The 24,015-nt window shown below is 43.0% G+C and overlaps 1 protein-coding gene across 2 annotated transcripts in view; it reads right to left on the reverse strand.

Moving 5' to 3' along the window:
• Nucleotides 1-4,762: 4,762 nt before the first annotated feature.
• Nucleotides 4,763-24,015, reverse strand: part of LOC129834490 (tyrosine-protein kinase Fes/Fps-like) — a 31,352-nt gene continuing 12,099 nt past the window's right edge. For both annotated transcript variants that reach the window (XM_055899528.1, XM_055899527.1), the window contains exons 6-19: nt 23,859-23,996; nt 23,628-23,747; nt 18,493-18,615; nt 16,556-16,751; nt 12,338-12,415; nt 11,169-11,378; nt 10,941-11,063; nt 9,648-9,701; nt 9,407-9,525; nt 9,222-9,316; nt 9,002-9,125; nt 8,008-8,165; nt 7,437-7,559; nt 4,763-6,786 (exon numbers count right to left, since the gene is read on the reverse strand). In XM_055899528.1, the coding sequence (XP_055755503.1) occupies nt 6,635-6,786; nt 7,437-7,559; nt 8,008-8,165; nt 9,002-9,125; nt 9,222-9,316; nt 9,407-9,525; nt 9,648-9,701; nt 10,941-11,063; nt 11,169-11,378; nt 12,338-12,415; nt 16,556-16,751; nt 18,493-18,615; nt 23,628-23,747; nt 23,859-23,996 (1,813 nt within the window). In that variant the 3' untranslated portion in view covers nt 4,763-6,634. The remainder of the gene's footprint in view (nt 6,787-7,436; nt 7,560-8,007; nt 8,166-9,001; nt 9,126-9,221; nt 9,317-9,406; nt 9,526-9,647; nt 9,702-10,940; nt 11,064-11,168; nt 11,379-12,337; nt 12,416-16,555; nt 16,752-18,492; nt 18,616-23,627; nt 23,748-23,858; nt 23,997-24,015) is intronic.

The raw sequence follows: 24,015 nt of genomic DNA on the forward strand, positions 1-24,015 counted from the left end.
TATGCCCATCAATGGGGCGCTGGCAAAAACCTTACCTCCTGCCTCACCTCTTGCCTGCTCAACAATGTTTGTTGATGGGGAGACTATAATTAGGTAGGTTTAGTTTGACCTGTTCAAACTTTAACATAGTATACACTCAGTGGCCAGTATACCTTGTTCACAAGAACAGATTGCTCCGACAGACAGTGAGTCACAGGGCAGTGGCTTGGTATATAAAGCAGGCCGACAGGCATTGAGGCATTCAGTTACTGTTCGATTGAATGTTAGAATGGGCAAAATGAGTGGCCTAAGCGACTTTGAGCACGGTATGAAAGTCAGTGTCAGGAGTGCCAGATCCAGTATCTCAGAAACATCCTCCCTTCTGGGCTTTTCACACACAACAGTGTCTAGGGTTTACTGAGAATGGTGTGACAAACAAAAAACATCCAGTCAGCGGCAGTCCTGTGGGTGGCCGAAGGAGATTGGCAATTAAGGTCAAAGGAGAATGGCAAGAATCGTGCAATCTAACAGGCGGGCCACAAATGGACAAATAATGGCACAGTACAACAGTGGTGTGCAGAATGGCATCTTGGAACACACAACTCGTCAATCCTTGTCACGGATGGGCTATTGCAGCAGACGACCACACAGGGTTCCACTCCTATCAGCTAAAAACAAGAAGAAGCGGCTCCAGTGGGCACGCGATCACCAACACTGGACAATTGAAGAGTGAAAAACATTGCCTGGAACATGACAGCGTGTTCAGTTTACTTGAGTGCCCTGCACAGTCCCCAGACCTCAACCCAATAGAGCATCTTTGGGAAGATATAGAACTGGCTGTTCACAGCATGAACTGACGCCCGCCCAATCTGCAGAAACTGTGATGCCATAGCGTTAGTATGGACTTACATCCTTGTGGAACGTTTCCGACACCTTGTAGAATGCCCTGAAGAATTCAGGCTGTTCTGGAGGCAATGGGGTTCCAACACAGTACTACATAGATGGGTGTACCTAATGAACTGGTCAGTGAGTGTATGTTTGTCAGATATCAAGAGGCTCTATGGAGCTAGCACTTGGAGACTTGCAAGATGATGTGATAGAGTCCTGACCGACAGACAGGCTTGATACTGACGTCGCTGAATGGACAGAGACCTGGCACTCAGCATTAACATTTTACTAGACAACTTTTACTTGTATTGTCGTTTTGTATTATTTAATTGAATGGTATGAGTCATTATGGGGAGGGAGAACTTGTGTGTATTCTACACCAGGATCAGGAAAATCCTGTTGTATACGGGACAACACAGGAAGTTATGACCACTCTGACATGTTTGCCAAGGTAGCCCTATTACCACCAGACAAAATTCCTGAGAAAGACAATGAATGGTGCACATTGTTATATTAGCAGAACACTGCTTCTATGATATTATGTAAACGGTTGTTTATTGTACATGGACCTGTTACTACATTTGAAAGTTTCCAAAACACTTAGTTTAGAATATCTACATAAATTCAGCAATTGCATTCATCTCATATTACTCTGTAGGCTACTGACCTATTCAACGCTTCATCCGGCATCTCATCATACATCTATCTGCCTGTAGTTATTGAACTCAACCTGCAGGCAGTTTGTTTGTTGTGATTGAGTGGGGGAAACAGCTGCGGGCAAGGTTTTGACAGATGGGTGTGGCAAGGACACACAAGAAACACCCACATCAAACCACACCCCCCAAGCCAACTCACATTTGGCTTCTGTCATGGCCTCCAGCATTTCTTGAGGAGCAAGCCAAAAAACGAGGCCAATTCAGCGAGTGTAGTTCCCCTTTAACTACAACAATGAATATAATTAAACACAAAGCTAATTTCAGTCAAAGATGTTGCAACTGCAGCTTCCTATTTCATGTGTATAAAAATAGGGCTCTTTGTTTTAAGTGAGATGTGAGGAATTGGTGTGTGTTGATTCCTGGAACAGAGTGCATTTGGTCTTACATTACTTATCTGACTTAAATGAAATAGTGAATGTGGCACTACTTTTGTACACATAAATACTGTATGTAGCTGCAGTTGCAACATATTTGACTCAAAGTAACTTTGTGTTTCTGCATATTCTTTTTTTAAGTGTGTTGATTTCTGGAACAGAGTGAATTTTGTCCTTTCTCAAAACAGTCTCATTCCTTATATCTCACTTAGAACAACTGCAGCTACATACAGTATTTATGTGTACAAAAGTAGTGCCACATTCACTATTTGATTTAAGTGAGACAAGGAATGTAAGACCAAATGCACTCTGTTCCAGGAATCAACACACACCAATTCCTCACATCTCACTTAAAACAAAGAGTGAATTTGGCCCTACTTTTATACACATGAAATAGGAAGCTGCAGTTGCAACATCTTTGACTCAAACTAACTTTGCATTTATGCATGTTCATTTTGTAGTTAATATTCAACTACTAAAGACCTAGTGACAAAGTAATACTGCAAACAATGTCAACGCCATTAAAATTGACCTGAATACAGAGAGTTATGTTTGGGGTTATGTTTTACCACTCCATATTTTCAAGCATAGCGGTGGTCTATAGCCATGTTACTGTATTGCCATGTTACACCACTGAGTGTTGAATGCTGCAATATCAATAATTATCAATACAACTTTACTATAAGTTATATGTTTAGTAGTTAGATATTAACTACAAAAATGAATTTTACATAAACACATTGAGTCAAATATGTTGCAACTGCAGAAATCCATTTCATGTCTACAAAATTCGGGCCAAATTAAGACCGGCATTCAATCCAATCCCAAGTTATAGTCATTGCGGCTTTTAAAGGCAACGTTCCAAATTCACTCTGTTACAGGAATCGAGGGAAACTCCTGGAACAGAGTGAGTTTGGTCCTACTTTTCAAACCAGCCCATTCCTTAGATCTCACTTAGAACAAAGGGTGAATTATGCCCTACTTTGTATACATTAAATGGGTAGTTGCAACATCTTTGACTCAAACTAACTTTGTGTTTATGCATATTCATTTTTGTAGTTAATATCTAACTACTAAACATATAACTTATAGTAAAGTTGTATTGATAATTATTGATATTGCAGCATTCAACACTCAGTGGTGTGTCTCTAGGTCTTTAGTAGTTGAATATTAACTACAAAATGAACATGCATAAATGCAAAGTTAGTTTGAGTTTATGCATATACATTTGTGTAGTTAGTAATGACTGTCTGTGACTACCTGCGTGTTTGAGGGAAAATGGGTGTTATAACAGAAAAATGATAAAGGCTGTTGCCATACTTTATTTTCATCCACTGGAGTCAATAAGGTAAATATCAGATGGTTTTGCTTTGTTTGTTGTTCTCTATAGAGAACAAACACACTCATTTTATTTTTACCTTTATTTAACTAGACAAGTCAGTTAAGAACAAATTCTTATTTTCATTGACGGCCTAGGAACAGTGGGTTAACTGCCTTGTTCAGGGGCAGAACGACATATTTTTACCTTGTCGGCTCGGGGATTTGATCTTGCAACCTTTCGGTTACTAGTCCAACGCTCTAACCACTAGGCTATCTGCCGCCCCCTCATCTTAAGACATTCAGCTGATGCAGAAAGTGACTGAACATGCTTAACTGCAAGGTGCTTTTAACATCAGGCTAGTTGCACAATCACAGAGAATGTGACATCTTTATCACCTGTCTGTCTGCCTGTCATGCTATTTGCTGAAGATGGGGGATGAGTGAATTGCTGCCACTCCCCCAGGACTGTGTAGGTATTGCTCCTGTTAGATCAGCAGAGGATGAATGGCTATTAAGCACTGCCATATTACACATCTGCATTCTTCTACAACACAGGATCCAAATCACTTGAGCTACTCTCCTGTACGTTCATCTGTCTTTTCCCTGGATCAGTCGGTAGATGGGCTGACCACTGCTTACCAAGATTATAAACCTCTATTTTTTTGTGTAATCTTCATGCTTTTGATCTTATACACATGTACAATAAAAATACAATACAAATTGCCAATGTTAGGCACAATATCCACAGATTTGGTTACTGATATAGTACATTCTCACTCTTGCTTAGACAGGTAGAATAACGCGACATATTTGGCTAACAATGACGTTCCCCTATAATTGACCTCATTCTAAGTAATGAATAGTAGCAGTGTTTGTGTAATTCCACAGAAGGGGTTAGCATGTTCTCAGAGGTCTCTGGTGTCACTCCTGTATAATAGGTGGTTGCTCATGAGAAAGTGGCTCACAAGTCACTTAACTTGATTGTCATGCGATTTGCTGACCTTTCGGAATCAAGACCTTTCGGAATCACCGTTGTCTTTTAGCTCCTTTTTAGACCTCTGTTTTGCTAGTCTGGTCTCAGATCTGTATGTGCTTTAGCCAACCCTTCTGACTATCATTGCGTGTCAAGTTGGCTAATGCACAAACAGATCTAGGAACAGGCTACTGTTTCCCCTCTTGTCATTTATAATTGTTGTGAAAGGTCTTAATGATATAAGGTCTTGACATGAAAGATCTGGATAAAAACATATTGATGCCTGTAGACAAAGGCCAGTCTAAGAATATGGAATTAAATGAGCGGCACAATGCACTAGAAATAAAGTTCCAGAATATGAGAATGTGACAGTGCCAGTATCAATGTTTAGACAAGGTCCCATGCAGAGGGTGTGTCACATACCATACTGTACAGTAGTCTACATTATGAGCTGTCTCATCACTAGCCTCAATGGAAGTGGATGACTCTTTCATACACACAGCACTGCTCTCTAGTGGCCACTTTTTAAAAAGCAGTAGAAAACACTGGCATCATCATAAGAGGATTTGAATTCATTTAAATACACCGAACAAAAATATAAACGCAACATGCAACAATTTCAAAGATTGTACTGAGTTACAGATCATATACATCAGTACATTTAAATAAATAAATTAGGCCCTAATCTATGGATTTCGCCTGACTGGGAATACAGATATCCATCTGTTGGTCACGCCTTAAAAAAAAAAGGTAGGGGGATGTGTCAGTATCTGGTGTGAACATCCTTTGCCTCATGCAGCGCGACACATCTCCTTCGTATAGAGTTGGTCAGGCTGTCGATTGTGACCTGTGGAATGCTGTCCCACTCTTCTTCAATGGCTGTGTTCGAAGTTGCTTGATTTTGGCGGGAACTTGGAACACGCTGTCGAACACGTCGCTCCAGAGCAACCCAAATGTGCTCAATGGGTGACATATCTGGTGAGTATGCAGGCCAGGGAAGAACTGGGACATTTTCAGCTTCCAGGAATTGTGTACAGATCCTTGTGACATGGGGCCGTGCATTATCATGCTGAAACATGAGGTGATGGATGGATGGCATGACAATGGGCATCAGGGTCTTGTCACGGTATCTCTGTGCATTCAAATTGCTATCGATAAAATGCAATTGTGTTCATTGTCCATAGCTTATGCCTGCCCATACCATAACCTCACTGCCACCATGGGGCAGTGTTCAGAACGTTGACATCAGCAAATCGCTCGCCCACATGACACCATACTCGCGGTCTGCCGACTGCCCGGTACAGTTGAAACTGGGATTCATCCGTAAAGAGCACACTTCTTCAGGGTGCCAGTGGCTATTGAAGCTGAGCATTTGCCCACTGAAGTCAGTTACAACGTCAAGCTGCAGTAGGTCAAGACCCTGGTGAGGATGACGAGCATGCAGATGAGTTTCCCTGAGATAGAATATCTGCACAAACTGTCTGAAACTTAGGTTGTGCAAACCCACAGTTTCATCAGCTGTCTGGATGGCTGGTCTCATACGATCCCACAAGTGAAGAAGACAGATTTGGAGGTCCTGGGCTGGCGCGGTTACACGTGGTCTGCAGTTGTGAGGCCGGTTGGATCTCCTTCCAAATTCTCTAAAACGACGTTGGAGACCGCTTATGATAGAGAAATGGCAAAAGCTCTGGTGGACATTCATGCAGTCAACATGCCAATTGCGCACTCCCTCAAAACTTGATACATCTGTGGCTTTGTGTTGTGTGACAGAACTGCACATTTTAGTGGCCTTATTGTTCCCAGCACAAGGTGCACCTCTGTAATGATCATGCTGTTTATTCAGCTTCTTGATATGCCATACCTGTCAGGTGATTTAATTATCTGGGCAAAGGAGAAAGGCTCATTAACAGGGATGTAATCAAATTTCTGCACAACATTTGAGAGAAAAACATTTTTTTTGCGTATGGACAAATTCTAGGATCTTTTATTTCAGCTCATGAAAAATGAGACCAACACTTTACATGTTGCGTTCAAATTTTTGTTTGTTTGTTATTAAAAAAGACAACAGAGAAAAAGATCCCATCAACTATTTCAAGCTGATATAAAAGGAACATTCAATTTGTACATTTACAGTAATGTAATACAGTAAACAATAGCAACATTCAACAGATAGAATATTATACTTTGTAGAATATGGTACCAATGTTTTCAATACACACATGTCCTGTGTACTTATATTACCTGTGGTCTCACAGGCTGGTGGATCATCACTACTTAAATATGGTCAATTCAAGATCACATAGCAACTGGTTCTCTATAATCAATGTATATTAAATAAAGGCAACATCTTCTCCATATAAAAAGGTAAAAGAGAATCAAACAAGTCACTTGAGTAAGGACACTTTGTGGTACAAAGCACTGAGTTCGGTCCTGAGTTCGCTGAAGGACGGCCGGTTCCTGGAGTCGTACTGCCAGCAGCGACACATAATGGCATACACATCTGGAGGACAGGAGTTTGGGGCTAGCATCCGGTATCCTAGGAGACGGGACAGGAGAACATGAATGGACATCAGGTTGGCTTCACCTGGGGTTAATCCAGAGGGGTGTAATGTTTTGGACTCCTGTATAGAGCTGACCTAACTCCATATTGTACCCAGAGTCACGTCTGTTCTATACACTTCTATAATGTTGCATCACCACTCCTAAACTAGTTACACGGACTGTCTGAGTTAACCTTGTATCCTTATTGACCTTTTTATTTTTGCACTGTTTATGCACACTCAGAGAGTCTTACACACTCACTGCTCACTCACACATAATATGCACATACATTTATACTGACTCGACACACACGCACACCAACTCACATACAAGCTGCTGCTACTCTGTTTATTTTATATCCTGGTGCCTAGTCACCTTACCTCTATACATATCTACCTCCATCACTCCAGTATCCCTGCACATTGTAAACATGGTATTGGAATTGACCCTGTATATAATATGCTTACGTATATGTATTGTGTTCCTCATATTTCTCGTGATTTTTTGTCTAGTATTACATTGCATTGTTGATATTTGAGTTTGAAAGAAAGGCATTTCACTGCACTTGTTCATGTGACATTAAAACTTGAAACTCCTACAGAGTAAATTCTGACTCGTGTTAGAAATCTCAATGACTCGCTGTACCTTTCTCCACCTCGTCCCGTGTCTGCTGGTTGGACATGCTGGTGTAGGGGGTGACTCCCCTGGAGAATATCTCCCATAGGAGAACTCCAAAACTCCACATGTCACTCTCCGTGGTGTACCTCCCTGAAACACAGGCAGGGGGCAGCATTGAGACAGCAATTACATTTGATGGTGATCCTGTAGTGATGCCATACCTATTCAATTGTAGTACAGCACACTATTGCACAATCACAGCCTGAGAAAAGTAGTGATAGAGTTTTGAAATGAAGCTTCCTCTAAGCCCCAAAAGGTATGGTCTGACTTTTTTTCTGACAGAACTCTTCTATGTTTCACCAGCACTCCAACCCCAGAGAGCACAGTTCAGCGTGTGTCTGTTAGAGATGACATTTCAGAGAAATACAAAAGCAGTACACTGATCACAGGGTACGGAATGATGTCTGGGTTGACAGGTTGTTGCCATGTTTAGTGAGTTCTCTAGTCTTGGGATATGCAGATAGAGATTCATGAATAAAGAGAGGAGGGGATAGAGGGATGGTTGTGAGTGTTGTGGCCGCGGGGCAGAGCCAGGTACCATAGTTGAGGGCTTCGGGGGCCGTCCATTTGACCGGGATCTGTTTGAGGCCCCCCGCGGCAGAGTAGACCCCGTCCTGCTGCTCGCGAGACATCCCAAAGTCACTGATCTTCACCCTGCTCTGTTCTCCCACCAGACAGTTACGGGCTGCCAGGTCCCTGCACAGAGAGAGAGAGAAAGAGAGAGAGAGAGAATAAAAGAGAGAGAGAGAGAGAAAGAGAAAGAGAAAAAGAGAGAGAGCGAGAGAGAAAGAGTGTGAGAGAGAGAAAGAAAGAGTGTGAGTGAGAGAGAGTGAGAGAGAGAGAAAGAGAGCGAGACCGAGACAGAACGAGAGCCAGAGAGAGAGCCAGAGAGAGAGCATGAGAGAGAGCATGAGAGAGAGAGAGACAGACCGAGACAGACAGAGAGAGAGAGAGACAGACCGAGACAGACAGAGAGCCAGAGAGAGAGAGAGAGCGAGAGCCAGAGAGAGAGAGAGAGCGAGAGCCAGAGAGAAAGAGAGCGAGAGCCAGAGCGAGTGAAGGAAGCAATAGACAGCCGATAAATAAGTGAGAGAAAATCAGCCACTCTTGTCATATGTGGGCTCCCTGATGCAGGGTGTAGTAGTGAGCGGCGGCAGTTTGACATGCAGTGTTAGAAGGAGTGTTAGAGGGTAACGGGGGCTGGAGCATCCAGCCTGGGTGTGTTCCTGCTGGGTTAATTATCCAGCACTCCTCTGATGAGCCAGGAGCCAGGACTCTGAGCCCTACATCCTCTGCTCCTCTACTACCTCCTCAGAGACACAGCAGCTTAACACTCTTAGGGTCATTCCTACACTACAGGCTCCAGTAACCCCTACACACTGTGTTAACTTCACTGTCCCAAAAACCTCAATCTGTTCCATCATCTAGAATAAATTGTGCAATCAAAGGAAATGTAATCTTGTCATATTGTATGGCAGCCTTCATACAACTCAATATATGAGAAGACTAGATCCATCTCCCTAGCCTCTCACCGGTGGATGCATTTCTTGCTCTCCAGATACTCCATGCCAGATGCCACATTCTCTGCCATTTTCACCAGCATATTTGACTTCAGGTTGTGACCTTCACAGCGCAGGAAGGACAGGAAGTCTCCCCCTGGCAGAACACACACACACTTTATTAGTCCATTGTAATGATAGAATGTACAGTAGCTGTGTATAGAGTGTAAAGGCCCTCGATAGATTGGCTCACCTTGTACCAGCTCCATAATGATATAGATGGGTTGTTTCTGTGTGCAGACACCAATCAGCTTCACTATGTTAGGATGGTCATACTGCTTCAGGATCCTGCACAGCAGAGAGAGTCAGCAAGGTCAATGTGAATGAGAGAGAGACTGAGAAGGAGAACGAGAGAGGGAGAGGGAGAAACAGACTGACCTGGCCTCCATAAGGAACCTGTTCTTGTGTTCTGGGGCCAGGTTCTCTCTGCAGGCTTTCACAGCTACAGGGGTGTTGTCAGAAAGCAGACGACCACTGTACACCTCCCCAAAGTTACCCTGGACAACAGACACACATCAAGCTTCAATCTGGATCTGGGCTAAAACAAAAACAGAAGGCCAACCTGACAATCAGAGCCTCTCATAACTCCAAACAGACATTCCACGGGTGGTGAGCTCACCCGGCCAATGCTCTGCCCCAGGATGACATCATCGTGTTCCAGAACCCACTTGTCCTGGAGGGAGTGAGATAGAGAGGAACCAATCAGAGACACCAGTGCTGCTGTTCCTTCTGAATAGGTAGACTGACTTTGCAGCCTGGTAGAAGCATTTCGGACCAACTTCTAAAACTGCATTGTGTAAAATAGTGTATGTGTACAGTGTGTGTGTGTGTGTGTGTGTGTGTGTGTGTGTGTGTGTGTGTGTGTGTGTGTGTGTGTGTGTGTGTGTGTGTGTGTGTGTGTGTGTGTGTGTGTGTAGAATGGAGACCTTGTAGTGTGTGCAAAACACTGGAGCCCTTTTGATGGGCAGCATGGTGGTAGTACAGTATGCATGCAGCTCTAGACTCTAGAGAACATGTGAGTGTGGTATGTATAGCACTCTGCAGGAGGGTGGAGAGAAAGTATGAGTATGTGGATCTTGGGAGCTCATTAAAATCTGATGGATCCTAACGCTGAGACAGCTGCTACACAGAGTGGTGAGCAGAGCAGGTGTGTTCCGAGCCCATCCACTCCCAACATGCTCAGGAGAGGTGTAATAGAAGCTTGCGCGCATGCAGGCACACCCTACAAAGTCGCTATTCCACACACACACAAAACATAGGCCTACATATATACATACAAGAACACCCCCTGACTCACACATCTCCCTCCTCCCACAGACAAAGTTAAACCCACAGGTCCACCCAACACCAGCACACAGGACCGGAGACACGGGGCCCATTAACTACACTTTGCTAGGCCCCAGACTTAATTGATGGCAACATCATTATTCTCAACCTGTTGGAAGCATTAACCAACAGCCACATGTCCCACAGCAGAGAATGAGAAGGGCAGCGGAGGGTTTTTACTGTGGACAGATTTAGAACACCATGTGAGATAAAATTGTATGTAATTCATCTGTAAAAGTATAACTCACTGAAAAATGAAAGGTAATAAAGGAGTCCATTATGTAATTACAGAACTACTAGAGAAAGATAACTCAACATGTGGGAGTGTAATGTCATCCTTATTTAGGTAAGTGAACTACTAACGTTAATACTTAGACATATAAAGCATTGGGGAACCTTGAATAAATCACAATAAAACAAAACAAGGGACTTTTCAGCAAAGGTAAAACAGGATCTACAACAGATTACAGTTGACCTGTTTGTGTGTGTGTGTGTGTGTGTGTGTGTGTGTGTGTGTGTGTGTGTGTGTGTGTGTGTGTGTGTGTGTGTGTGTGTGTGTGTGTGTGTGTGTGTGTGTGCAGCACACCTTTAGGACAGGTCTCTTCAGGACAATGTCGGACCTCTTGGTGACGTGTTGGTGTGACGAGACCAGGTGGTTCATCAGCATGGGAATGGTGTGGAATCCCTCTCCATCCAGGCGGTACATATTCTAAACACACACACGCTACAACTATACAAACTGTACAGACATGGTCATTTTGTAAACACACACACACACACACTCACACACACACTCACACACTCACACACTCACGTCTGTGCTCTGGATAAGGAAGTGCCTGCAAGAGCCAGCCCAGTGGACAGAGAGGACATACTCCTGCTTGCCCTGACTCTGTCTGACCAGGAAGTCTCCATCGCTCCTCAGCAGCTCCTGGACTTCCAGCCTGGGTATGACTCCGTGGTACCAGTTCTGCTGCTCCAGGGGGCGCTCTACCTCTGGGACTGGGGACAGGGCAGGGGGCACCTGGAGGGGGTTCACACAGCAAGGTCAATGAGGGGCCAGGTAAGGTGCATGCAGTGCCCACTGTGAGACTCATTCATAAACCATAGATTGATTTCAATGGGAGATTATTGCGGTTTGAGATGCATGACTCTCACACGTGTATCTCTAGATGAGATTCAGCACAAGGGAACAAACACTACTAAAGTACATCCAGTGGTGTAGTGGAGGGTATACAAGTCAACACAGTTTACACACCTTTTGCGGAAAAATGCATTGAAAGAATAGGAAGGGTTAGATTTTTCACCACAACCGGCGATCAGAGTTAACCCACCAACTTTGTTACCACTACATCACAGAAGAATACATAGACAGGGTAACAATACACTGCTAAGGAGACTAGATACAAGGAAGATACAGCTACCAACAACATTGATCAGGAGATACAAAACACACTGCTCAAAAACAATACAATGTATCTCTAAAGACCACACACATGGATACCTAGTCATTTTTTTTTACTACAGACAACATGGCACCAATTCAAAAAGATACTACTGTTCAGATGACAAGATAAGGCACCCTACAACATTGTAAACAAACATCTCTAGAGAGAAGATAGATAAAGAGGAAAGCCAGATGAGAAACAAGGCGTTTCGCAACTGGAGTCCTACTCTGAACAGTTAGGCTTACAAGGAAAACACGGCCAATTGCTGTTTGACAAGGGAACTGTTTGACTGTCTGACTTGGGTTGTTTGAATAGACAGAGAGAGATAAATCAAAGGCAGCAGGTGGGTGAAAACCGAACAGGTCCATCTGTGACAGGGGTGATCACAATGATGCCTCACTGACAATGAATGACTATAGTTGACCGTGTATGAACACAACAGATTGCGTATGTTGCATCAGTGGTATGACCATAACTGTGTACTATGTATGACCATTGGTGACTATTTATGAACACTGTATGTTACATCACTAACCGTGTATTTGGGTTTGAACAGGCCACTAAGGTGGCTTATGACGCCGTCCACACTGAGGTTTCTGAGACCGTCCCTCTCCTGAAACACAGAGCACAACCATCATCAACCTCTCTTTTAGGAATGCTCATCACCCCCAGTAACTGTGTTAATAATAACAACATGTAACAGCACTCAGAAACACTTAACATAATCTACAGATGAGGAGAGAATATCACAAAACATTACAAAAATGATGAGTGGAGAATATAAAAGAAGAAAATACTTGTTTGCTTTAGGGTGGATCTGGATAAATCAGCGCTATGAAAATGAGTGAAGGAATGCACTCCAGTCAACACCATGACAGACAGCAAAGTATGCAAAGCACCAAGATCCTCAGCCATGCCTCTGTTTCAATAGAGATGGTTGTGTCTGAACGAGACACGAGGATATGTTGTCCTCAGTACAGAACAGACTGGTTGAGTCAGTCTGTAGTTCAGATGCCTTCTAGTTGAACTGTAAGGTGACATAAGGGCAATTCCACGGCAGCAGAATGACGCTGAGATTTTTTACTTTAAAAGTATGCCAAACAAAAACCATTGATTGCAAAGTTAAACAAGTCATACAACTCTATGCACAAGCAGTACTTTTAAACATTTCCACTGAATTTTACAAAAACACATTTACTGGAAGAACAGTACGGAGGTAAAGTTTGTTAACAGAATGACGGTAAAATCTCCTTCAGTTTTTTTTATGTGACCACGTTTTCCAAAAACTCTTAAATATCTACTCCGAATTAAGATTCAAAGATGTCTGCAGACAGATTGGGGTGTCAGCTATAACATGATACCTTGAGTTTGAAAAAAATCTGTATTTTGGATATTGAACTACAGTAAGTGAAGTGGATTACCACCCGGTAACAGAGTGATGGTAACATAATGACATCATGGGTGCCTGAACTGTACAATACAGAAATGCATAATCCTGAATGGCATTCTCTTCATGGGGATGTATCCTGAATAGGTACACAAAGGTAGAAACATTTTATATCTTCCTTTGCATGTTTGGGTATTATTCTACATACTGGCTATTATTCGAATGAGCACTGCCCCAAAACAAGATGAAATTTGGTTGGTCCGGACCGCACCAAATCTGTACCAATCATAGACGTCTATGTTTCACAAGTTTGTACATCACAGTTTAGCACAGTAGAGTTCAGTGCAGTATAGTACTATACAATAAATTATACTGTACTCTACTCTAGTGTGCTCTACTGTAGTGTACTAAACTCTACTATACTGTAAAGTACAGTACTGACCTATACTCTACTTTTCTTTACTGTGTTGTACTCAATCAAATCAATTTGTATTTGCCACGCGTAGACTACTGTGAAAAGCTAGCTTAGGAGCTCTTCCCAACGATGCACAGTTATAAATAAGAAAATAAGAAAAATACAAATAGTAACACAAGAACGAAGCTGTATAAAAGGGAGTACCAGTACAATGTCACTGAGCAGGGGTACAAGGTATTTACATTTACATTTAAGTCATTTAGCAGACGCTCTTATCCAGAGCGACTTACAAATATTTGAGGTAGATGTGTACATGAAGGCAGGGTAACGTGACTAGGCATCAGAATAGATAACAATAAGAGTAAAATAAAGAACAGAGTAGCAGCATATGATGATTGTGAAATGATGTGTGTATGGCGTTGGCGTGTGTGTGTGTGTGTGTGTGTGTGTGTGTGTGTGTGTGTGTGTGTGTGTGTGTGTGTGTGTGTGTGTGTGTGTATGGGTTTGTGTGAGACTGTCAGAGTAATGTTTATGGGTGAGTCTATACATAGTGTGTATATAATATTGTAAGTGTGCATAGAGTCAGTGCAAGATAGGGTCAATGCAGATAGTCCAGGTAACCATTTAGCAGTATTATGGCTATTTAGCAATCTTTAGCAGCCTTATTGCTTATTCCTAATATTTAGAATGGAAAATGGTGCCTTTATAACAATAGACTCAGCTTTCATTTGACACCAAATTTGATGTGCTCCAATGAACTTCACATTTTAGTGCTTGTGTGGTTTTTTACATGGTGGCATTTTACAAATGCCCATAACACCAGGGTTACAAGACAACCTGCGTGGGAACATTAATGCAATTCACTTTAGTCATCTGGTACTACTGTGTGTCTGTATAAAGGGGACGACAAACCAATTAACCTTTTGTATCATTTCTTTCGTTTTCAAAACAATGGGATTTCAAAAGCTTTTACATATCGCCCAGTGATTTTCATAAGCCCACAGTACGATCATGTTTTAGTGATGATGTATTTGTAGAACTTAGAAAGCAGCAAACTACCAAGCTCACAAACTAAAGTACACAACAATCTCATCTGATACAGTGCCATGCGAAAGTATTCACCCCCTTGGCATATTTCCTATTTTGTTGCCTTACAACCTGGAATTAAAATAGATCATTGGGGGGTTTGTATTATTTGATTTACACAACATGCATACCACTTTGAAGATGCAACATCTTTTTTATTGTGAAACAAACAGGAAATAAGATAAAAAAACAGAAAACTTGAGCGTGCATAACTATTCACCCCCCCAAAGTCAATACTTTGTAGAGCCACCTTTTGCAGCAATTACAGCTGCAAGTCTCTTGGGATATGTCTCTATACGCTTGGCACATCTAGCCACTGGGATTTTTGCCCATTCTTCAAGACAACACTGCTCCAGCTCCTTCAAGTTGAATGGGTTCCTGCTGGTGTACAGCAATCTTTAAGTCATACCACAGATTCTCAATTGGATTGAGGTCTGGGATTTGACTAGGACATTCCAAGATATTTAAATGTTTTCCCTTAAACTACTCAAGTTTTGCTTTAGCAGTACGCTTAGGGTCATTGTCCTGCTGGAAGGTGAACTTCCGTCCCAGTCTCAAATTTCTGGAAGACTGAAGCAGGTTTCCCTCAAGAATTTCCCTGCATTTAGCGCCATCCATCATTCCTTCAATTCTGACCAGTTTCCCAGTCCCTGCCGATGAAAAACATCCCCACAGCAAGATGCTGCCACCACCATACTTCACTGTGGGGATGGTGCTCTCGGGGTGATGAGAGGTGTTGGGTTTGTGTCAGACATAGCATTATCCTTGATGGCCAAAAAGCTAAATTTTAGTCTCATCTGACCAGAGTACCAGGCTTCTTTTTTTCTTTAAGCAATGGCTTTTTTTCTGGCCTCTCTTCCGTAAAGCCCAGCTCTGTGGCGTGTACGACTTAAAGTGGTCCTATGGACAGATACTACAATCTCCGCTGTGGAGCTTTGCAGCTCCTTCAGGGTTATCTTTGGTCTCTTTGTTGCCTCTCTGATTAATGCCCTCCTTGCCTGGTCTGTGAGTTTGGTGGGCGGCACTCTCTTGGCAGGTTTGATGTGGTGCCATATTCTTTAAATTTTTTAATAATGGATTTAATGGTGCTCCGTGGGATGTTAAAAGTTTCTGATATTTTTTTTATAACGAAACCCTGATCTGTACTTCTCCACAACTTTGTCCCTGTCCCGTTTGGAGAGCTTCTTGATCTTCATGGTGCCTCTTGCTTGTTGGTGCCCCTTGCTTAGTGGTGTTGCAGACTATGGGACCTTTTAGAACAGGTGTATATATACACTGATATCATGTGACAGATCAGGTGACACACACAGGTGGACTTTATTTAATTAATTATGTGACTTCTGAAGGTAATTGGTTGCACCAGATCTCATTTAGGGGCTTCATAGCAAAGGGGGTGAATACATATGCACGCACCACTTTTGTTTTTTTATAATTTTTTGAAACAAGTTATTTTTTTCATTTCACTTCACCGATCTGGATTATTTTCTGCATGTCCATTACATGAAATCCAAATAAAAATAAATTTAAATTACAGGTTGTAATGCAACAAAATAGGAAAAACGCCAAGGGGTTAATACTTTTGCAAGTCACTGTAATGAATGAGTAGAACCTGAACTCTGAACACACAATGGAGAACTAGAAACGAACAAGAGCCAATAACAACATGTTTAACAACATCTTACACAATGAGTGCAATCACAGGTCAGGTTCCCATACGAAACAAGACAATGAAACAGACGCAAAGTACAGAGATCATCTCAACCACAGGAAGCATGGTATCTCTTTCAGATGAGTGGCAGGGATCAGATATGCAGAGGGTGTGTGTGCGTGTGTTTGAGAGAGAGAGAGGGAGAGAGGAGACCTACACTAGAGGTGATGGAGGAGAGGGAGATACGGTCCTCTTCCAGCCCTAAGGCAGGTGGGGGTTCACTGGATCCCAGCCATTCCAGCTTCCCCTTCAGCAGCAACCTCTGGGCCTCCAGCCTGGTTCTAGCTCCTAGGGACAGCATCACCTGCTGTCGGCTCTTCTCCAGCGCATGCCTCTTACTGAACTGGTAAACCCTGCAGAGAGCGGAGCAGCCTGTCAGCTCAGCAATTAAAGCATTGTGATGATACTGTGGAACAATGTGTTTCCATTACAACATATAGCAACAATTCCATTGACTGTCGCCTCACTGTCAATATGTTTACAGCATAACTGACATGCCAGATGGTTTTAAACAAGAATGCTGGATAACTGGCCCATCTCCTACACCTTAGCCATATCACTTCCGCAGGGCACTCACCAACAGTATAGTTTAACTGAGATATTCTATATGGGAGAAGTAGGGTCAAAGATGCAGTAAGTCATGCCAGAAGGTAGCAGATGTATTACTCAACAACAGCTGCAAATTCCAATAAAACTACATCACGTTTTAAAGTTCACTTTCCTTACTTTGTCTAACAACACTATCATGAATCAAGTGAAGATGTTTTGTGGGTCAGAGTGCAGTATTTATTTAGTTCAAAGCACAAATGTTTGTTAGCACGTTTCTCACACTGGCTTTAGCCATGGCGGGAGCAGGCCAGCCCAGGCACGTGTACTTGTAGGGAGACGTCTTCATAGGGTGACAAATTCCCATGATTTGTGAATCTGTTCGAACCGAACAGCTAGCGCGACAGCTAAAATGGCTTTTAAAAATATATATTTCAGCTAATAGGGAGTATCTAACAAATTAAATACATGATGGCATTTACTAATCATAAACATTTGACATATAATAGATATGTGGGTATATTTGTGGACAAAATTCTTCCTTACATAACTTTCAAATATTATACTGCTACATTAACTAACATCACCACTTGGGTCAAATATTGATTTACTAATCCACGAAGCATTCAGTCTGTATCTGTTGATTTCCAAAGTGTGTCATCAAACCCAAGACTCCTTAAGGAGAGGGATGTTTCCCTCGGCACCAGTGAACATCAGGCCAGTGTCAGGCAACACAGCTGCTCCATCTATGCACTAAGAGCTTATTAGTAACTTCTAATAACAGCGGACAGGCATCTAAACCAAGACAAATGAGAGGAGAAGCTTGAAAAGTCTCCTCATATCACCATGTTATATTCATAAGGCATAGTGAGTCTTTCCCCCAGAGAGCAGCTAGCTTAGCCAGCCATAGCAGAGAGGAGAGCCGCCTAAACTACTCTGATAGGAGACTGCCTGCAGATGAACACGACCGTTGAGAGGAGATCAACACACTGCAAAAATACCAACACACTGCAAAGATATGATGCAGATCAATGCCAAAATTCATTACTCTTTTTTACTCCAGTCAGTGTTGGTGAAGACAGTGGTTTGGTGCAGCCAGAGCCAACTTTATTCTGGTTCAGACCATAGAAATAGAGTTATATTCTGCTAATCCAGGATAAATTATCATATTATCAAGTATAACAGCTGTAAGTACTATCTAATTACACTACATCTGCCTAAGTGCTTACCAAGTATGCTTGTAACAGTATAACTTTGTGTAACAGTATAACTTTACGTCCGTCCCCTCCCCCATACCCGGGCGCGAACCAGGGACCCTTTGCACATATCAACAACAGTCACCCACGAAGCATCGTTACCCATCGCTCCACAAAAGCCGCGGCCCTTGCAGAGCAAGGGGAAACCCTACTTCAAGGTCTCAGAGCAAGTGATGTAACCGATTGAAAGGCTGTTAGCGCGCACCACCGCTAACTAACTAGCTAGCCAGCCATTTCACATCCGTTACACATGTAAAGTTGGACCTTCCTGTACATGTGGATATCACCTCACCTCTGACCCCGTTTGATGCCCTCTTCCTCTGCCTCCAGCTCCAACTCCAGCTGGTTGACTGAGGCCTGTTGGGAAACCACATTACCAGCAAGAGACAGCAGTTCCTCTTCTACTGTAGTCAACCTGGTAGAGGGGGAGAGACATGGGGAGAGAAGGGGGACAAAGGGGTGAAATGTGTTGTTGGTGTTGAGATTGTGTGTGTGTGTGTGTGTGTCATATATATAGTACCAGTCAAAAGTTTGGACACACCTACTCATTACAGGTATTTAAAAAAAACTATTTTCTACATTGTAGAATAATAGTGAAGACATCAAAACTATGAAATACCACATTTGGAATCATGAAGTAATAAAAAAAGTGTTAAACAAATCTAAATATATTTTATATATTTACCCATTGCCTTGATAACAGCTTTGCACACTCTTGCCATTCTCTCAACCAGCTTCAAGAGGTAATCACCTGGAATGCATTTAAATTAACAGGTGTGCCTTGATAAAAGTTAATTTGTGGAATTTCTTTCCTTAATGCGTTTGAGCCAAATCAGTTGTGTTGTGACAAAGTAGGGGTGGTATACAGAAGATAGCCCTATTTGGTATATTATGGCAAGAACAGCTCAAATAAGCAAAGAGAAAAGACAGTCCATCATTATTTTAATCGGGAAAATTTCAAGAACTGTGAAAGTTTCTTCAAGTGCAGTTGCAAAAACGATCAAGCGCTATGATTAAACTGGCTCTCATGAGGACCGCCACAGGAAAGGAAGACCCAGAGTTACCTCTGATAAAGAGAATAGTTCATTAGATTTACCAGCCTCAGAAATTGCAGCCCAAATAAGTGCTTCACAGAGTTCAAGTAACAGACATCTCAACATCAACTGTTCAGAGGAGACTGCATGAATCAGACAAATTGCTGGTCGAATTGCTGCAAAGAAACCACTACTAAAGGACACCAATAAGAAGAAGAGACTTGCTTGGCCAAGAAACACGAGCAATGGACATTAGACCGTTGGAAATCTGTCTTTTGGTCTGATGAGTCCCAATTTGAGATGCAGAGTAAATGAACGGATGATCTCTGCATGTGTGGTTCCCACCGTGAAGCATGGAGAAGGAAGTGTGATGGTGCTTTGCTGGTGACACAGTCAGTAATTTATTTAGAATTCAAGGCACACTTAACCAGCATGGCTACCACAGTTTCTGCAGAGATACGCCATCCCATCTGGTTTGTGCTTAGTGGGACTACCATTTGTTTTTTAACAGTACAATAACCTAACACATCTCCAGGCTGTGTAAGGGCTATTTGACCAAGAAGGAGAATGATGGAGTGCTGCATCAGATGACCTGGCCTCCACAATCAGCAGACCTCAACCCAATTGAAAAAGCATTCTAGGTGAAGCTAATTGAGAGAACACCAAGAATCTGCAAAGCTGTAATCAAGGCAAAGGGTAGCTACTTTGAAGAAGCTAAAAAAAAAAAATCTTTGCTTACCACTTTTTTGGTTACTACATGATTCCATATGTGCTATTTCATAGTTTTGATGTCTTCATTATTATTCTACAATGTAGAAAATAGTAAAAAAAATAAAGACCCTTGAATGAGTAGGTGTTTTAAAACTTTTGACCGGTAGAGTGTGTGTGTGTGTGTGTGTATATATATATATATATATATATATTGTCACGATCGTTGGTTGAATTATTGGACCAAGGCGCAGCGTGCATAGAGTTTGTTCATTGGATGAAACTCAAAGAAAACAATAAAGCGCAAAACGAAACGTGAAACTAATGTAGCGCTCGCAGGCAACTAGACAAGATCCCACAAAAACCCAGTGGGAAAAGGCTGCCTAAATATGATCCGCAATCAGAGACACCGATAGACAGCTGCCTCTGATTGGGAACCATACCAGGCCAACACAGAAATTAAAAAACTAGACTACCCACCCTAGTCACACCCTGACCTAACCAAAATAGAGAAAAAAAGGATCTCTAAGGTCAGGGCATGACATATATATATACATATGTATTTGTTATACACTGCTCAAAAAAATAAAGGGAACACTTAAACAACACAATGTAACTCCAAGTCAATCACACTTCTGTGAAATCAAACTGTCCACTTAGGAAGCAACACTGATTGACAATAAATTTAACATGCTGTTGTGCAAATGGAATAGACAAAAGGTGGAAATTATAGGCAATTAGTAAGACACCCCCAAAAAAGGAATGGTTCTGCAGGTGGTGACCACAGACCACTTCTCAGTTCCTATGCTTCCTGGCTGATGTTTTGGTCACTTTTGAATGCTGGCGGTGCTTTCACTCTAGTGGTAGCATGAGACGGAGTCTACAACCCACACAAGTGGCTCAGGTAGTGCAGCTCATCCAGGATGGCACATCAATGCGAGCTGTGGCAAGAAGGTTTGCTGTGTCTGTCAGCGTAGTGTCCAGAGCATGGAGGCGCTACCAGGAGACAGGCCAGTACATCAGGAGACGTAGAGGAGACCGTAGGAGGGCAACAACCCAGCAGCAGGACCGCTACCTCCGCCTTTGTGCAAGGAGGTGCACTGCCAGAGCCCTGCAAAATGACCTCCAGCAGGCCACAAATGTGCATGTGTCAGCATATGGTCTCACAAGGGGTCTGAGGATCTCATCTCGGTACCTAATGGCAGTCAGGCTACCTCTGGCGAGCACATGGAGGGCTGTGCGGCCCCACAAAGAAATGCCACCCCACACCATGACTGATCCACCGCCAAACCGGTCATGCTGGAGGATGTTGCAGGCAGCAGAACGTTCTCCACGGCGTCTCCAGACTCTGTCACGTCTGTCACATGTGCTCATGTGCTCAGTGTGAACCTGCTTTCATCTGTGAAGAGCACAGGGCGCCAGTGGCGAATTTGCCAATCTTGGTGTTCTCTGGCAAATGCCAAACGTCCTGCACGGTGTTGGGCTGTAAGCACAACCCCCACCTGTGGACGTCGGGCCCTCATACCACCCTCATGGAGTCTGTTTCTGACCGTTTGAGCAGACACATGCACATTTGTGGCCTGCTGGAGGTCATTTTGCAGGGCTCTGGCAGTGCACCTCCTTGCACAAAGGCGGAGGTAGCGGTCCTGCTGCTGGGTTGTTGCCCTCCTACGGCCTCCTCCACGTCTCCTGATGTACTGGCCTGTCTCCTGGTAGCGCCTCCATGCTCTGGACACTACGCTGACAGACACAGCAAACCTTTTTGCCACAGCTCGCATTGATGTGCCATCCTGGATGAACTGCACTACCTGAGCCACTTGTGTGGGTTGTAGACTCCGTCTCATGCTACCACTAGAGTGAAAGCACCGCCAGCATTCAAAAGTGACCAAAACATCAGCCAGGAAGCATAGGAACTGAGAAGTGGTCTGTGGTCACCACCTGCAGAACCATTCCTTTTTTGGGGGTGTCTTACTAATTGCCTATAATTTCCACCTTTTGTCTATTCCATTTGCACAACAGCATGTTAAATTTATTGTCAATCAGTGTTGCTTCCTAAGTGGACAGTTTGATTTCACAGAAGTGTGATTGACTTGGAGTTACATTGTGTTGTTTAAGTGTTCCCTTTATTTTTTTGAGCAGTGTATATTTGTTACATTACAGACTTTTTCAAAAAGGGATTTAAAAAAAAGTATCCTCATCAATCTAAACACAATACCCCATAATGACAAAGCAAAAACAAGTTTTCGAAATGTTTGCTAATTTATTTAAAAAAAAATGTAAACAGAAATATCACATTTACATAAGTATTCAGACCCTTAATCAGTACTCTGTTGAAGCACCTTTGGCAGCGATGACAGCCTTGAGTCTTCCTTGGTATGATGCTACAAGCTTGGCACACCTGTATTTAGGGAGTTTCTCCCATTCTTCTCAGCAGATCCTCTCAAGCTCTGTCAGGCTGGATGGGGAGAATCGCTGCACAGCTATTTTCAGGTCTCTCCAGAGATGTTCGATCGGGTTCAAGTCCGGGCTCTGGCTGGGCCACTCAAGGACATTCAGACTTGTCCCAAAGCCACTGTTGCATTGTTTTGGCTGTGTGCTTAAGGTAGTTGTCCTGTTGGAAGGTGAACCTTCGCCTCAGTCAGAGGTCCTGAGCGGTCTGGAGCAGGTTTTCATCAAGGATCTCTCAGTACTTTGCTCCGTTCATCTTTCCCTCAATCCTAACTAGTCTCCCAGTCCCTGCTGCTGAAACATATCCCCACAGCTCGATGCTGCCACCATCATGCTTCAGGCCAAAGAGTTCAATCTTGGTTTCATCAGGCCAGAGAATCTTGTTTCTCATGATCTGAGAGTCTTTAGGTGCCTTTTGGCAAACTCCAAGCGGGCTGTTATGTGCCTTTTACTGAGGAGTGGCTTCCGTCTGGCCATTCTACCATAAAGGCTTGATTGGTGGAGCGCTGCAGAGATGGTTCTCCTTCTAGAGGGTTCTCCAATCTCCACAGAGGAACTCCGGAGCTCTGTCAGAGTGACCATCGGGTTCTTGGTCACCTCCCTGACTAAGGCCCTTATTCCCTTATTGCTCAGTTTGGCTGAGTGGCCAGCTCTGGGTAGAGTCTTGGTGGTTCCAAACTTCTTCCATTTAAGAATGATGGAGGCCACTGTTCTTGGGGACCTTCAAAGCTGCAGAAATATTTTGGTAGCCTTCCCCAGATCTGTGCCTCGACACAATCCTGTCTCAGAGTTCTGTGGACAATTTCTTCGACCTCATGGCTTGGTTTTTCTCTGACATGCACTGTCAACTGTGGGATCTTATACTGTATAGACAGGTGTGTGCCTTTCCAAATAATGTCCAATCAATTAAATTTACCACAGGTGGAATCCAATCAAGTTGTAGAAACATCTCAAGGATGATCAATGGAAAAAGGATGCACCTGAGCTCAATTTCGAGTCTCATAGCAAAGGTTCTGAATACTTATGTAAATAAGGTATTTCTGTTTTTATAAATGTGATTTTTTTAAATAAAAACCTGTTTTCATTGTGTCATTATGGGGTATGGTATGTAGATTGATGAGGGGAAAAATGTATGAATACATTTTAGAATAAGGCTGTATCTTAACAAAATGGGGAAAAGTCAAGGGGTTTGAATACTTTTTGATTGCGCTGTGTCTGTATGAGCGTATAAACTAACCTGTGCTGGATCCCCTCCATTGTAAGCTCATTTAGTTCCAGCTCTCCAGTCTTTAGTCGATCTGTGTTCTCCAGAAGACCAGAGTCAAACTCCACACACACCGGAACTTCCCCCACAGACCTGAACACACATGGTAAAACTTTTCAGCCTCTTGACAGCACTAAGATCAGAATATTTACATTTGAGTCATTTAGCAGATTCTCTTATCCAGAGCAACTTGCAGCTGAATACCTGTTCTGATGGATGAAGCTCTCGTACTCTTTGTGTGGCTCTATGGCCTTCAGAGCAGTAGACATCTCCTCGTGGACAGATACCACCTCCTGTTGGAGCATACTGGACATGTCATAGTACTCCTGCAGGATCTCCTTCCTGGGTTACAGGGAAAAAG

The sequence above is a fragment of the Salvelinus fontinalis genome, chromosome 35, assembly GCF_029448725.1.
Source record: "Salvelinus fontinalis isolate EN_2023a chromosome 35, ASM2944872v1, whole genome shotgun sequence".
In the NCBI taxonomy this organism is placed as follows: domain Eukaryota; kingdom Metazoa; phylum Chordata; class Actinopteri; order Salmoniformes; family Salmonidae; genus Salvelinus; species Salvelinus fontinalis.